At 34.1% G+C, this 17,592-nt stretch overlaps 1 protein-coding gene across 1 annotated transcript in view; it reads right to left on the reverse strand.

Annotated features, from left to right (window-relative positions):
* Positions 1–8,936: 8,936 nt before the first annotated feature.
* The window catches only part of Mkp3 (Mitogen-activated protein kinase phosphatase 3), a 98,842-nt gene continuing 90,186 nt past the window's right edge, over positions 8,937–17,592 (reverse strand). Inside the window, exons 5-6 of the mRNA XM_069818776.1 lie at positions 13,939–14,178; positions 8,937–9,872 (exon numbers count right to left, since the gene is read on the reverse strand). Coding sequence (XP_069674877.1) covers positions 9,667–9,872; positions 13,939–14,178 — 446 coding nt within the window. The 3' untranslated portion in view covers positions 8,937–9,666. The remainder of the gene's footprint in view (positions 9,873–13,938; positions 14,179–17,592) is intronic.

Here is a 17,592-nt window from a genome sequence, read left to right on the forward strand (position 1 = left end):
GGACGGACCATAGATACTACTTGTCTATATGTATTTCAGTAACACTTTAAAATTACTTAGAACTTCAACATAAATGCATTCTCATATCACTAAACAAAAAGAAATTTCTTGTAAATCAAATCCTGATTGTTGTCATGAAATGAATTTCACAGAGTAAACATAGACCTAATTTAATAGAAATTTATTGTGCAGTTTTAATTTAATTATAAACATTATTCGAAATCCCTTATACAAAGGGAATTTTGTAAAAGTATTAAAATATTTGGAATTTGGGAATGAAATTCAGATAATCACATTTTCCTGCTAGAATTAAAACCTCCAAAGTTTTCTGTTGTTTTTTCATTCAATAGAATATATTTCTGTTCATGCTGTTTCTCCTGTAATTTGAAATACCTTCAGTGAGAATTTTAAATTCACAGTTATTAAAAACTATGTAGATAAACCAGCCTTGCAGCATCAATTATTGCGCTATTAACAATGCTAAATTGTAAACACATTATGGGATATGATGGATCCTTGTAATGGAACCTAAATAAATTGTAAGTGTTCACATGAATATTCTGTTACCATCCCATGGTCTGTCTCTGTACTTATATATCATTACACATATACCTTTTTTCAAAATAAATTTTGTTCACTGTCGGTATAGTATATACCAAATTTAAAAGTTCAAAGCAGGTCGTCTATTAAATCAATCACATGGAAAGCAAACATTTTAAAATTATTACATATTTAAATTATCACAAAGATCAATTCACCACTCATATTTCCGAAAGAGCTATTCCAAATTTACACAGAGAGGGGACCATTTAAAATTTACTGGCATTTTGTCCGGTTAGAGGATGGGAGAATGCTGGGAAGACTCATGCTTCCCAGTCCAGTACAGAAGAGGCAGGAACGTGGCAGTTGGCTGGTGGCATGGGGTGTATTGAAGAAAAGTAATGCTTAGTGAAGGAAAGTAAATTCACTGGGTCTAAGATGTAATGTGTACTTCAATAAAGTAAATAAGTGAAATGGAAATGGAATTGAAAATTATATCAGATCTTACCTTTTATTAAAACAGAAGTTCAAAATGAATGCAAACATCACTTTGATGTAAAAAATTTTCATGCACCCACTGCAGTTATTTTCTGTAATTTCACTTATCACTTGTCTGATTTAATTTTCCAAGCTTCAAGAGCCCGTGAATTGTTTCTATACACTTTCTGCTTTAAATTTCCCTATATATAAAAATCACAGACATTTACAGCAGAGGAACGAGTTGGCTGAAGTCCACGACATATTAACTGATCATCAAACATCTGTTCTAGTGCATGCACTGAATAATGATCTGTATGCACAGTGATGTTAAGGTGCGTATACACAGACGTGCAGTGGCAGTAACATTGCATGTAATGTGTGGAGTAAATTGTGCACTCTCGAGCAAGCAGTGCACATGATTTAAACCATTTGAGTACAGTGCGCAAGTCTCGAATACCTTTGTAGTGTCACTCTATCTCGCATGATGCACGACCACAGAAAACGAGGAAACTTTGCTACTGCTGTTTGCACTTTAGTAGTAATAGCATACATTTTCAACAGAAAGAAACATAGGCTTACGGAGCTGTACAAGAAGCAGCTAGGGAGTACTTTGTTGAGTGCTATAAAATTTCAAGAAATCAGTGGCCAGTATAAAAACCTTAGGACTACTTGGGTGATTTCCACCAATTTTGAAGTATTGATGAAAATTGAGCCAAACTTTAAAAAGACAGCCACCAACATGTGAGAATCAATCAATCTCAAATCAAGAAAGGACAGTATTTATTGTACTAAACTCAATTCATCTTTCGAATAATGTTATTGTGTAATTAACAAAGTACGTAAACACAATTTTTAGTTCATTGTCTATGTCACTATTCCAGGTTTGCACTGACTTTACGATTCTTGGTGATGGGATTCATTTACAAGCCTTCAATACCTTTTGCGAATTTCAAAACAGGCTATTGGGCAAATAGCAATTGTCAGCACATTAAAGGAAAATATCAAGATGAGTACCAACATAATGTGCTTTTTTAATGGAAATATTTTAATTGCAATACAAATAATGAAACATTAAGAGAATTGAAGTTAAAATAAAACTCGGAATATTACACCAAGAAAAATCAATACTATTTCGAAGTCGCATTATAATAAAGAAATACGTACAATAAAACCATAAAAATTTTCTTTATCGAGTAATTAAAATTTCATTGCCAAATTATGTTTTTAATTTAGATGTACAGTCAAAATGAATATTTTAAATCAGTCAAAGAAAATTATTTTGAAATAAAACACGAATGAAAAATATATACAACAAACACTACAAACATTATTATTCAATTCATTAAAAATAATAAAAAGAAAAAAAAACAGAAGATATAAAACGTGCTAGTTTTGACCATCAGAGTAACCTACTGTGATGAACATTCTGGGGACGGAGTGTTGGCTGGATGATGTTGAGGAGAGCCAGGAGAGTTTGGTTCAAATTCGAAAGTGACAGGATGTAGTGTAGTAAGAATGAAATTGGAAATTTTGCCATTGAAAGGTCGGCTGAGAAGACTCTTGAGTCAGAGGACGTAGTGGTGATTCGGGAGCTGAAGCATAGGAAGTTGAGAGAATAATTGGTTGAGTAGGTTGCCTAGGATAACTCATTTGTGTAGAAGACAATATCAAATGAAGATGCAGATGAATGAAAATGTTCTTGTCCATAGTAAGTTGGCATTTCAAAGAAGCTTCGTTTTGCTTTAACCAGAATGTCATAAATAGCTTGCTGAACCCCTTTTCTAGCAGTTGCACGATATGCCATCATTTTCGATGAAAGGAAAGGACAAAATGATTTGGCTTCACATTGTTCAACAGTGGTATTTAACCTCCCAGAAGCCACCAGCGTATCTCAAGCAATAGCGTGTTTGCTTGCTGATCCGGAATTGGGCTCGACATGGGTTCGATTCCCACTTTGGCTATTACCTGATTGCGTTTTTCGAAGGTTCTCTCCAATCATAAGACGAATGTCAGGTATTCTATGGCAAATCCTCGGTGTCATCTCGCCAAATACCAACTCGCTATCACCAATTCCATCGACGCTAAATAGCCTAATAGTTGGTACAGCATCATTAAACAACCAATTAAAAGAAATTAACCTCCCAACAAATGGCTTGTATAATTCCAATGGCGGCTGCCAGTAACCCTGTACTATCATCTTGCTTTTTCGCTCGTTTCGGAGCCCTGCCTCATCTTGCGTGCTCACTGGCATGTTTTTTTGTTTTTATTACAGTAGGCAATATCATCAGGATTGCACAAGACTGGACATAATTTATATGCTTTATGAAGTCCAATCTACTTCAGACTACTCCTTCTTGAAGTCTGCATGCTTCACGATGTGAATGGCAACGAACATGTACATTCTGTGGCAATGAATCCCTTTGTGTTTGCTAGAAAAACCGACAGGGAACAGTTCACTATGTGGCATTTGAGGTGTGAGCATCCTTGCCACAGCGCATGCTTGAAATCCCGTACTCATGAGCGAACTAAGTTTCGAATTCTGTTCAACCCTTGTTGCATTACAGCCGTGGTGCACCCATATCCTCTGCAAGTAGTTGTGCTGTTTTTCTTCCTCAGACAAAGTCACAAAAAATGGCTGCAGTATGTTTTGAACATAACATTCTGAGTTAACTGTGTCATAAAAAAAATAGATCTACTGATCCTGCGTGCACTAATGCCACATCATATGACCACTTTTTGATCTGAAGAGGAACTTAATGAAATAAATGGTGATTTTCAGTGTCCCATTACTTTGTGGATCTGTGAGTTTAAGTCTAACTTAAATGTAACCAAGCTTCATCAGTCATGATTAAAAGAGATGGATCTACTACACCAGGCATGCAGAACTGAGCGACAATTGTGGAGACGTCACAATCCAGAATACGTCACTCACCCCTTCCTTTAACCCCACAAGTCATTAACATCGTAGAGTAGAAGGGAATTTGTGTTCAGTGTCTAGTGCTACGTGGTTGCAGAGACGTCATTATATGCTGGTAAACTGTGGAAGGAGAACCAATGCTTTCCCCATGCTTCCACCCCTCTTTCTTCCAGTTCTGCATCCCTGTACTACACTGTCATGAACAGATCGCAACATCCACCGACGAAAATTCACAGGTGTAGCTGATTCCACTGGTGTTAACTGATGAACTATGGAAATTTTATATGGATAAAAGTTCAACATTTTCAATCCCCTTAATGCTGATGTTTTTGAGATGCCGCATTCCTGAACTTCAGACTTAGCTCCATCTTGCCCCCCCCCCCCTTTTTTTTAACAGACCCTGTTTCTCGCCACTTTTGAACAAATATGTTACACATTATTTTGAAGTGCAACTCTGACCAACCACTGCATCCCTGCCACTTCTTGGCCAGGCAGCATAGATTCTCATAGTGTGAGTCCATACTACAGCTGGTTAAAGTTCCGGAAAATTTAAAATGGTTCTCGATGTATTAATTTTACTTCAAATAACTTTTTTTTTTTATTTTGGTGGTTCCCAAATTAACGTTTACAACAGACATCATAACTCTTTTGATAATTTTCGAAGTTTCTGTTAATGAATATTCCCATTGGCATAAGTTGGACAAAAGTGTTATAATACCACAAAAAGTTTCCAAACTTGGAATCTCTCTCTTTTAATATATTAAAGCATCTATTCATCATCATCATCATCATCATCATCATCATCATCATCATCATCATCATCATCATCATCATTGGCTTAACAGCTCAAAGCAAGCCACAGCCTCCCTCAAAACTGATTTCCAGGCAGCCTTGTTTCTGGTGACCTGCCACCAATTCCTAATCCCCAACCATTTCACATCCTCCTCAACCCCATCCATCCATCTTGGTCTCGGTCTCCCAACATTTCTTCTATTCTCCACTTTGCTTTCCATTATCCTCCTCACCACATCCCCTCTCTCCTTTCTCTGAACATGTCCAGCCCATCATTTAAGTATCTATTAGAACACTTAAGTCATTTGACCATGTACAAATTAACAAAAACTGTACATTTCGTATCATAAAAATTGATTAAATCTTTGCAATGTCCAAGTATTAAAGTGTGGTATCATGCTTTAAATTTCAGGGTACAATTAAATCACAATAAATTAAATACCAGTACTATTTGGAATGTGACCTGCATTAAAGATTTTGTGTGTGAATGAATTTAATGCACTTTCAATTCATTGCTGATATGTGTATTAAAGAATCATTTAAATATCCACTTGTGTAAAAGATTATTGCTGATAATTATTAGACCATGGTCAGTTACAGAACACACATCACCACTGTGTTACCTGAGGGGAAAGGGAAAAAGGATCTGATTAAACAGCAACCAAATCCACTACATAGAGTAGAAAAAAATACACAGCATCCATAAACAATATTGACTGACATTGAAAGGTACAAACGTTTCTTTGATAATAGTATAATGATTATCAAGTACTGCTTTAGAACCAACAGTGTGTTCTTACGAACATCTTTATCTGAGAGCTTTTATTACAATAACACACAGCTTAAAATATTTCATTATACACACAATCTTCCAACAGAATAAATGAAACGAAGTGTAACATTTTGGATCTCGCTTGTTTTGCAACATTTTCGTATAATTAACATCCATAAAAGGAATGACAGTGTATTACCGTGTAAAAGCTGCATCTCTTATTATGATTAAATTAAAGATATTATTTTATTGATTACAAAAACAAGAATTTGGACAGTTACTGGCCATTAATCCCAAGATTTTCTTTCTAAGTATTACAGGGGAGAAAAATAATGTTATACATCATGAAACCTACCGGTACCTTACTGACAGACAAGAAACGACATTTAAATTATATCGTATTTTATGAAAGTTCTATATCAATTGAGAATTCCAAATTTTTCTGTCAGTCAAATCATTTATTATAGTACACATGAAATATTATATATAAAAAGAGTAAGCATGATTTAATTGTGTGTTACAAGAAAAGCAAATTGGAAGTTGTCTTTGAAGAGATCATTCTATGATTTTGTGGTTATAAAATTAATGTTAAACAAATGTGATTCACCTCAACTTCTTAGGTAATGAGTAACCTAATGCCCTATAAGTTAAATATAAATATTATTCATAATCAATTTAAAAAGTTTCATGAACATTTTTTTTTCTGTTTACATTAAAATTGTTTGTTTTTATTTGTTGCTTACAATTTGTGCATAGTGTGTTGGTCATATAAGAGTGAAGTTTCATTTGGTTAAGTACGGGTAATTTATAATAATGAAATCTGTACACTATAAAAGTCTGAATTTGTAATACTAAAGCTTCTTGGTTCAATGAATCTTGGAACTTGTACTATTCATTATTGATGTGTTGTATAGAATATTTTGACTCTAAAAACAAATGGTAGACCTATATAGGTATTAAGTAGGCCTACCTAATGAACAATAAAACACTTCAATCAAAATATCAATCAGAACTGATAGCTGCTGTCTTTATTTTTCATCTTGTTACAATAGTAACTATCGAAATTAAAGAGTAAGCAAAATGAAATAATTTCGAGAAATTTTCATTACTTCCAAAACAGACAGGCAGATGGGAATTAAAAGGGATAAATACAGTATCTCTCTTTGTTGCTATATTACCTAACATATGAAATCTGTGAAACTGAGCACTCACTGCTTATGAGCACATACGCATTATAGAAATTCCATTTGAAATATCTTACTAGCATTAATTACAACAGCATAACTTTCATTGGAGAAAATGTAAAACATCCTGTCAAGATAATAAAGAGTCAAATGGATATTTCACAGCTTAATTTCAGTCCTAACAAATGGTGAAATTTTTCCATTTTCCGTAATTTTCTGTTTGATATAAGATGGCAAGAAAATCGCATTTTCAGGCCGTAACAGTTCTTTTGGGACTAGTACTTGACAGGATGATGATGATGATGATGATGATGATGATGATGATGATGATATAACACTTTCAAGGGAAGTCCAAAAATCTGGTCTGCTCTTTTATCTAATAAATATGGTATGTAGGCGGCTGTCAATTAATTCTATGCCTATTTGTCATATGAAGTTCGTAATCACTACCCTGTTATTACATTTATCTTAACCATAAACGGCAATAATACCGGCCATAAATGCTCTGAATGAAGGAACAAAGGAGTTACGTAATTTTATTGCTCTAATGTGTAGAAAATGCTGATTCAGCAAAAAGGTACCTTACAGTACTTTCCATGCATAATTCAGTTTGCCATTTCTTATAATTTGGAAAAGTGCTCTACAGTTTACAGTTATTATTTATGTGCTAATGATTTCTATAAATCAAAAGACAATCTTATTAAATAAATATATTACAATGAACTCTGCAGGAAATAAATTATCCTTCTGAAATGTAATTACTAAACAACATATCTGAACATATTTCACGTGCTTAATAGGCCTATGTCTGCATTTCGGAGACTATGCGTGAGAGTACACTGTCAATCCTTTTTATTTTTTGGATGTCTGTATTTGTAACATACATTATTGCATTTATACAATTTAATTTTATCTCAACTTTAAAACAGTTTAAATAATGCCCTAAAATGCAATACAGAGCATATGTACTGAAAAAGCAGAAGTCCATTTTATGTAAATTATGGACAGTGGCGAATATAAGAGTTCGTAAATATGTTACAAATACTCTGATGGATGAATAAAATATTTCATTACTTTAACATCGAAAATGTTTGTTTATAAAGGTTTAACTTATTACATAAATGTGCAAATGTGTGGCAACAGCCTCAACGATGATCAAACATTTCACATCAAACCAAACTGTGAAATAAAGTTAGAAAAAAACTCTCAGCTTGTAATCTATGTACATCAGAGGGTAGAAATTGGAAAGACTTGGTGAAGAAAGATATTTCTTTACGTCAGAAGATGTACATTATCTTCATGAACCTCAGTGAACTTCATGTTAAAAAGTTCTGATATTTATTCTGTTGTCAAACAAATTGAAGTTTATACCCATCACAGTAGGTAAGAGACTGAAATGTAATAAACTTTATACACAGATATGTACTTCTAATAAATCAGAACGATAAAATGTTGAAATTGCTATTTTACACTGGTGTAGTGAAAATAAATGTTGTATATCAATGCAGCTTAGTAACAGCGAATTAATTCCTAGTAAGTAATTAATTAAAGAACTAATGCAGACTTTGAAGATATATTCCAATTTATGTTATAGTCCAGAAAAAAATATCACAGGATCAGCTTAATCTGAGACACGGCATATAAAAGGTAGATTAACAATCTTGTTACTCTCAATTTATTATGATCTGAATAAAGCATACCTTGATTGTTTAAGAGAGGAAAAGCATAGGGCGCAGCCCTATGAGAAAACATTTTTACTTTCTGAAGCTCAACATGCTAAAAAATGTGGCTCAAACTTTCCTTTCTTAGCACGATTACATCATCCTCCTACTCAGAAGCATTTTGAAGTAACAACTTCAAAAAGTATTTCTTTCATAATTGCCATGAATATATTTTGAGAAATGTTACGCTGCCATTATTATAATTATTATTTTGTTTCTTTTTTCGTGTGGAATTTAATGATCAATTTATTAATTTTTACATTCTCATATGGAAGAGTATATGGCTTGTAATGCTTTGCTTTGCACTACTGTATTAGTAAATGTGAATACATGTTAGTCATCTATGAGTAAGTAAATCTTCATTTAGATGTGATAGGTAAATGGATTTATAGTGAACCAGATTAAATAAACTCTTACAGACACTGCAATAATTTCAGACAAGAAATAAATCAAATAGGTATATTGAGAACTGCAGTTACAAACTGCACAAAATATTATAAAGACATTACAAGCCTAAATTACTCTAGCCATGAACCAACAGAATTAAGACAGTGGCATTTTAATAAGCCACTCTTCTTCTTGATTAATGATTGAACATTTAAAGTGTCAAGCTGCATGGGCAGATTTTACCATTCACCTTCTCTTAAGCTGCAGAGACATCTATATTTCTTCTCAAGAACTATGCAGTGCAATTTTAAGTGTAATGTTCTTTGTTACACTCATCAGGATACTAATTTCACACAAATATTTTTACAGAAAGATTGCTTTTCCTGTTCAAATTTCAAGTGTGACAAAAATTTCCTACCCATTTTGTATTACATGGGTTACATAACATACACATAGACATTTTCCAGTAAGGAAGATTTTAACATCCAATAATGCACATCCACCTCTCATCTACCTAGTGGGGCTGTCGTATTTTGCCAACAACGATACTTCTTAGGCCCCTTTGTCAGTACACCTTACTGCTGCTACAGCAACAACATTTTAGCTGCAAATTTACCTTTAATTCCAAAACATGGGAAACATTTCCACATATTAATGGACTAGGAGTTGCATTGCATAATAAATTCACCAGACACGGGGTGAGACGCTACACTTTTATAAACCTTTCCTTCTTAGATATAAAAAACCGTGAAATCATCCCAAATGTGGAATACTAAAACTTCCAACAGAGATATGTATTCCCACGGATTTTTTTTCTCAGGAGGGAAAATGATATGTTTAAAAGTGCCAGAACTGCGTCCCCCCCGCCTCATCTCACTCCCCTGGCGCAGATGTCCAACGATCAAACTCTATGCCTGAATCTGGACTGGTACCAATTGCTAGTGGACTAAGAAAATGGGCAGGACACTTACAATCGGGATCTGTACAACTCCGACCTTCTGCTGTGGTGGAACTTGTCTGAGCTACAGCACTATCACTGACAGTTCCAGGTTCTGACTTCATTTCTTGACTTTCTGTACCTGAAAATGAGCATTAACACTTAGGAAGACATAATTAACTTTCAACCATTTCAAAATAAAGAGTACTATAACAGCTGCGTACAAAATACTCGTCTTAGGCCTATGCAGTGTGACTCAGTGTGAATGTTTAGTTATCTGTTATCAGCCTTGCACTGCATCTGTCCAAATATATTTATGAATAATTCTGTAACTAAACCTCAAGGCAAAAATCTCATAAAATGTTTAAATAAATATAATCTCTAATGTCTATTTCTGCCATACACAAAAAGCGAGTGTCATTACTTTCTCATTATACATCTTACACAATTAAAACGAACACACTATGTAAAGGTTAGTCCGATAAATTATGCACATTCAAATTCTTACAAATTCTTTTCCTTAACAAAGCCAAAACATTTCCGCTGCCAGAGTTCTTTATCTATTCTAATCTCTACATCAAAGATCTACAACACAATGCCATAATAACAACAAAGAGGTCACTTCCAAGAATCTCATATTTGCTGCATACTAACAAGAGAAACATAGTGTTGAATAGCCCTACACATGTATTTTTTTAATTGGGTTATTTTACGATGCTGCATCAACATCTCAGGTTATTTAGCATCTGAATGATATGAAGGTGATAATGCCGGTGAAATGAATCCGGGGTCCAACACCGAAAGTTACCCAGTATTTGCTCGTATTGGGTTGAGGGAAAACCCCGGAAAAAAACCTCAACTAGGTAACTTGTCCCAACTGGGATTCGAACCTGGGCCACCTGGTTTCGTGGCTAGACGTGCTAAACATTACGCCACAGGTGTGGACTCTACATATGTCTAGTAACAAACATATAGTATTGCGTATTGTAGATGTTAATTTCATTATATGTATTACTCAAGTGATATGAAAGTAAGGAAAATTGTGCGGAAAATTTGGATACATTATTTTATATATATGTAGCCTAGCATTTGGAAAGAAATTTAGTTTTTCCATGTCAGAAATTAATTCCAGATACAGTAAATTTGTATGCATTAAGCTGCAGTAGAAGACCAGCTTGCTCAGTTGCTTTAAGAAATTAAACACTGAATACTATATTATACAGAGTGAGCCACTGAAGTGTGAACAGTGCGCGTAGAGTCATGGGCGTGTGAGAGTACAATAACTCTCAGAAGACTGCTACCATTTCTCAACAAGAACTAAAGCAAGTGATGGATAGTTTCTTAAAGAGATGCCAAAAATGTGTGGACAACAAAGGCATACAGTTTCAGTGCTTCCTTTCATGAAATCAGTAAGCAACTTTGATTTTTTCACGTAGAACTACTTCCTGATCAGATTGTGGGTGAGAGGGTACATACAGAGTTTCTGATCTCCTAAAAACTGCAAAATTTTAAATGCTCACTGCATGGAAACTGTAAGAGCTATGTTAATGCTTTGGAAGGCAGATATCACTTCTTCATGATATATAAACCAGTTGAATCAGAAGCATGAGAGGCAAGGGGAGGTACAGCAAAAATAGACATCTTTAGCTACCTTGGCGTGGTGCCACAGTAGGAGTTAGGGCCAATTGCATCAGTGTGATGTGAGATACGGAAGCGAGCAGTACCTAGTTCTGCAGCTTAAAGATAACACTATCAGTTGATAAAAATATCATTTATCTGTGAGTTAAATTACGAGAGGTACAAGATCCAATTTGTGAGAATAGTAGTGAATTAAGTGATCGGAGCAAAATACAATTGCAACATGCAAAATTCACTAAGAGAGGTGACTGAGTATACAAGGACTCAGAAAAGACCACATATGTTAGAAGCTGAACGAAAATGAGTTTTAGAACAAAAATAATTAATATATTTCATGTGCATCCTTCTTGAGTAATTTGACTTGTAAATATTAGATGTGAACGAAATCCGTCCATAGCTTAGGAGAAAGAATATAGAAGGATGAAGACAACATGATAAAAATCACTTGTAAGTATTGCTGGGGATATCTATTGCACGTACACATGCATTTCAGTAAAACATCTACAAATCGATTTCTTTCATCATAACAATACTGCATACTTTGCACAATAAGGAAGAAGAAAATACAAAGATTGGTACAAACAAGAACTACAATATTACACAAAATGGAAGTGAAGAAACGTAATTTTGATGGATCAGAAGGGCTATTAAAAAAAAGACAATGTGTGCACCCCAAAAGGGTATGAAACACTGATAAAAGAGGACTCAAGAGGTAAAATTGAAACAGTGTTATTAACAGACAGCATCATCATATATTGAATTTTGATAACTAGCGGCCTCAGTATTTCAGTAAATTCAAGTGAAACAGTCCCGCGCCATGACATCGTCGTCTAAGGCATCCTGCCTAGGACTCGCATTACGAGTTCTCATGGGGGAAGAAATTTTCTCATGAAATTTCGGCCAGTGTATGGGACTGGTGCCCACCCAGCATCATGATGCACTTGGGGAGCTACGATGGGTAGTGAAATCCAGTTGCGAAAGCCAGCTATAATGGCTGGCGGGATCATCGTGTTAACCACACGATACCTCCATTCTGGATGGATGATTGTCATCCCTGCTTTGACATGTGGGCATGAGGCCAGCAGCTGGCTGGTCGGTCTGGGCCCTTCACGGGCTGTAGCGCCATGGATTATTATTATCAAGTGAAACAATGTTAATCAAAAATAAGAAAGAGAGAAAGGTTTTTAAAATATTTGAGCTATACTACTTTGAAATGGACAAAGAAAATGTTACAAAAATTGCTGATATCAATGAACTGGATCAAATTTTCGCGTTAAGAAGCCTAATGTAATACTATCACTTTTCCAAATGACTGAGTTTTTTGAAGAAAAAACCCTATTAATGGAAAAAAAGAAGACATCAAAAAAGTTCTCAAATATGTGACACCATTGTGAACTGGCCAACTACATACAACACAGGGCAATGCAGAGTAAAGTTTTTCATGCCAAAAGTGAAAATAAGAGGCATATTTCCATGTTTATCACTATTTTGTACACTTATTGTTCATTAAAGCATTAATTTGTAATATGTCCACTTTTTGAACTTTCATTGTTCCTGTGTTTAGTTTAGAAAGGACACATGTCCAAGACAAAAAGAATTTCACAGAAACCACCCTTTTCATTAAAAAAACTGAAACTCTTATGTAAAGTGTATTTTAGTATCCTTCCCAAGATGCAATACAAAGAAATGAAAAAAAAAATGTTTCTTTAGTTTAAATAGTTTTTTGTCTCTCCTGTAAAATTTGGAAAATGTGACTTGTTCTCTTTCTAAAATAAACTATTCATATATGTAATGTTTATTTAAAAATAACACTTATAGAAATGCCGAATTGTTCACGTTTATCGCATAAACATTAATGATAATTCTTAAATTCAGATTAAGAATATCACTTATGATCCCTATGAAATGTGCACATACAGTACTTCTTGTTTCATCAATAAATAACTTTATGTTTTTTTCGTTAATACAGTATAAAAAATAGGGCACTGATTATCATTCTGACCTATTATCTTAACATGGGGAGTACGAAATCCGCGTTATAGTTGTTAATTTTATAATCACCAAGTAAAATCATGGTTGATTAAATTCTACATACTAAATTAATATTCTTAGTGATGAAATCCAACTGTGCCATGCTAGCAGAATTTCACAAAGGTTTCAGTTAACCAAATCTGGAGACAATGGAAATCAATCAACATTACATTTTATATAATCACAAGACAAAGTCACATAATATGTGAAAATGATTGAGTTATACATCACCTTCATTTATTTTTAGCTAGGTGAAAATCAAGCTACAAACCATTCACTGATGATGCCTACGAGTAGTATAGATACTTCAATGCAATTTAAATGATGTAAGGTTAAATACTCGTATCCATAAGTCAATGAGATTTGGTAGTGATTGCAGTGCAACACTATACCACTGAGATTTGAGTGTTTAATTGTACAAGTAAGAGAGTGAACTGAGAAGAAACCAAAACTATTTTTTAATATTTAGCACGATGGAGAAACACGAAAATAAAGATGCTACAAAATGAAAAGGTAAGAACTAGGTACAAACAAAATACCTTCAGTTGGATTTGGTGCATCCTTTGGTGATCGTGCCAGCTCACGTTCAAAGTTATGCAACTGCTGCATGAAATGGAAGTTGGGTGCAATGTTGGATTTCCGTGCACGAACCATGTTGAATGCATCATTCAAATTCAACGAAAGCTTGTACATGAGGTAGGCAACTGTTATGGTGACTGAACGAGACACTCCTGCAAGACAGTGCACCAGCACACCTTTCTCATTGCTGCGTGCTTCATCTGTAATTAAATCATCAAATTAAATGTAGAAATTATATTTCAATCTATGAAAATATCGAACTTGCTCTAGACAGTTCAGAAGTTGTTAATAATAATAATAATAATAATAATAATAATAATAATAATAATAATAATAATAATAATAATAATAATAATAATACCGTAATAGTAGGCGTAGTATTAAATCCATTTATTCATTTTATTAATAAGGCCAGGCTAAAAATATTAAAATGGAAAAATGTTTAAATAAAGGTATTGTATGTAAATTTAGCAAATGTGAAACAGAAAATGGTTTATGGCATCAGTAACCACCAAGTCCAAGAATTGTAATGAAAGAATTGCACAAATGGCCTGAAATCAACATCAGGAAAAAATTCAATAGATTCTCTTGAGAAGACAGTCATGCTTTAAGCAAAATGCTAAATAAAATACTACAATCTAAAATCTGATGCTTGAATGATGTGAAGTATCGCTGGCACAAGAAAAACAGTTTAAGAAAAACATGATTGTGTGTTGAAATTATGATTATAATGATGATAATGATTCATTCATTCATAGTGTTCTGCCCAAGGGCAGATTTTTCGCAGTATTCTCCAGTCTTTACTATTTTCTGCCTTCCCCTTTGTTTCCGTATATAATCCATATATTTTAATGTCGTCTGTCATCTGATATCTTCTTCTGCCACGAACTCTTCTCCCGATGAAAATGATAATAACAATAAAAATAATAATAATAATAATAATAATGAGTATTATTGTTATTAATGGGTAAATGAAACGAGTTTGTAAAATTATTTTATGACAATAATTTAATATTTAGCCTACTATAAACACTGAGTAAATAATTATGTTTAGCCTCTTTATCAGAAAATGGTAAGTCTAAAAATGTTCAACCAGCATACAGTAAGCCCATTTCAGACAGTGGTTTTATAAAATTAAAAATGCCTGATGTTTTATTACTCATTGCTGATCTGTAATGTTCAGACCTGCACAGAACAAATAAGATAAAAATAATCTGTAAACAATTTTCTTGCTCAGTGTACTTTGGGATGTGGTGAGCAGATAATGAAGCCAATCTTTTTACTTAATACCTTAATGCGCGAAATAAATATATTTCTCGACTTCTATAACTCCCACTGCCCGACGTAATGCTAACACCATATCTCGGGGGTTGCGTCATATGTTTGTTTTAATATCAGGTTGAAAAAGCATCCCTCCAAAAAAAAAAAAAAAACAGTTAAGAGTAAATTCCAACAGAGGTGTGAAAAGCCCTTGGTTGATAGGTAACTTTCCATTGAAATTTAAATAACAAAGGTTTTAATGCTTAACATTTGTCCTCACTTCTTTATTGCCCTGCTCTTTCCCTTCATTCGCATAAATTCCTCTTCTGGCTTATTATTAATTTATTCCTCCATTCATTGTATGCATGCCCCACAGTTGTATATGAGTAAAGAATTCATAAACACACAGACAGCAGTATGCATTCATTGTAACCTAGTTCTTCTCAATGAATACAGTTACTGAATCAATGGGAAGTATTGATTCTCAGACTGCTGTCCATCTACAATGAAGCTATGTAAGTGGAGTCGGGTGGATTAATGGATGATCGCCAATCAATGAAACAATCTTCCTCAATTATATTGGTGTATACTGTATGTGTTCTGTCTGCTTCATAATCGATAAACATTACTCCCTTACGATGAGACGGTAATGCCTTCGCATCCAAGCAAGAGGTGCTTCTCATAGTTCACCCCTACAAATGGACTTGCTCCCATGTGTAACAGCATGCGGAAGAATGTGAAGAGAACAGAATTTACCGCTTCGTAATTCATAAATATATTTTCCTCATTTCTTTGAGGAAATATAATTACATTTAATGCATCACTATTAAAGAATGAGACTGGAAGGGATCATAAATTAATTGTGCAAATAAGGACATGAAATGTTATGTTTTGAAAACCAAAACTAGGGTAAAAGAGGAGGGGAATCAACGAGAACACAGGAGAGTGGAAATAGGGGCAAGGTAGGAAGAGGAAGGGGAAGCGACTACATGGGGGATGGAAAGAGCGAGAGGGGGGGACATAGTGAGTGAGAGTGTAGGCGAATGAAGGCCACAGCCCATTTTATTGATCTCCAAGAATCGCATCTCTCACCACCCCGCTATGTACAGCCTGGAAACAGAGTTTAAACACTGCACCACTGGCTCCATTCAGATTCTCATCCTCCATACAGTCCAAGCAACAAAATTGCGGCTTTCGTGGAATATGATTACTATGACGTCAAATGATCCAATAATCGCAAGTTTAAAACTGTCATAATAATTCGCTGCATGCACTTACAAGAATATTAAATCATTCCTATAATTCTAAACATTTCTACATGCATTTTGTTTCTCTACTTAGAGCAGTAAAAGAGAAAATAAACTGAGAACATTTCGCAGAATCACTGCAGGGCACATTAAAGAAATTTCGAGCAATAATAGAACATGTAAAGAAACAATCACAATGTTCCACAAGATGATGACATTTTCACTTCTTCTATTAATTTCTGAACATTGGATTATAACAAAAGTGAATAAGTAAATAAACAAAAACATACATAAGTAAATTGATAAAATAAAATGTGCAATGAACAGTAGTTTAGTAGAAATACGATTTCTGGAAAATGCAGCAAGTTATACACTTTTGCACAAGAAACGTAGGTAATAAAGATATCAGACAGAAACTAAATACAGCATACACTGTTTAATGAACAAGATTAAGCAATGCAGAACTGGTTCTAAAATGTCAATTAGATGGATACCGAAATAAATGCTAATGAGTCTACATGCAATATAAATGTAAGTCAACCAAAACGCGTTGAATTTAATAATTTATGCCGTCATGTAACTGGAATGAGGCTTACAAGTTTAAATAATCATTGCTGAGGATCAAATAATTACGGTATGTATTTACAAAATAATGAAAATGCACAATCTGGCAAGGGTCTCATCTCAAGGTTACTGGTGAGGGTGGAAGGAGGTTAAGCACAACTTCTAAATGCTGCAAATAAAATCTGGCCAGAAGACTGAAAGTCTCGAATTTAAATCTTCGTCAACAGGTTGGATATTAGGCAAGAAACCAGTAACCTCTAACTGTAAAAATGTACTCTACTCAAAATAAATATGAAGAAATAGTAATAGATAGAGATAAATTTACATGCCTGGGAAGCAATATATCACTAAATTGTGAAAATACACATTTAGATTAAAATAATTCAAAATAGGTACACATTTTTTTTTAAGTATGAACATCGTCAGAATAACACCTTCATAATATAGTACCCGTATCTAAACTAGCTCTGTTATAAGTGAACGAAACATGTGTTCTGAGACTCCAAGATAAGAGATGGCTTGCAGCACAGATGTATTTTATGA

Source organism: Periplaneta americana, chromosome 2, assembly GCF_040183065.1.
Source record: "Periplaneta americana isolate PAMFEO1 chromosome 2, P.americana_PAMFEO1_priV1, whole genome shotgun sequence".
Lineage (NCBI taxonomy): Eukaryota > Metazoa > Arthropoda > Insecta > Blattodea > Blattidae > Periplaneta > Periplaneta americana.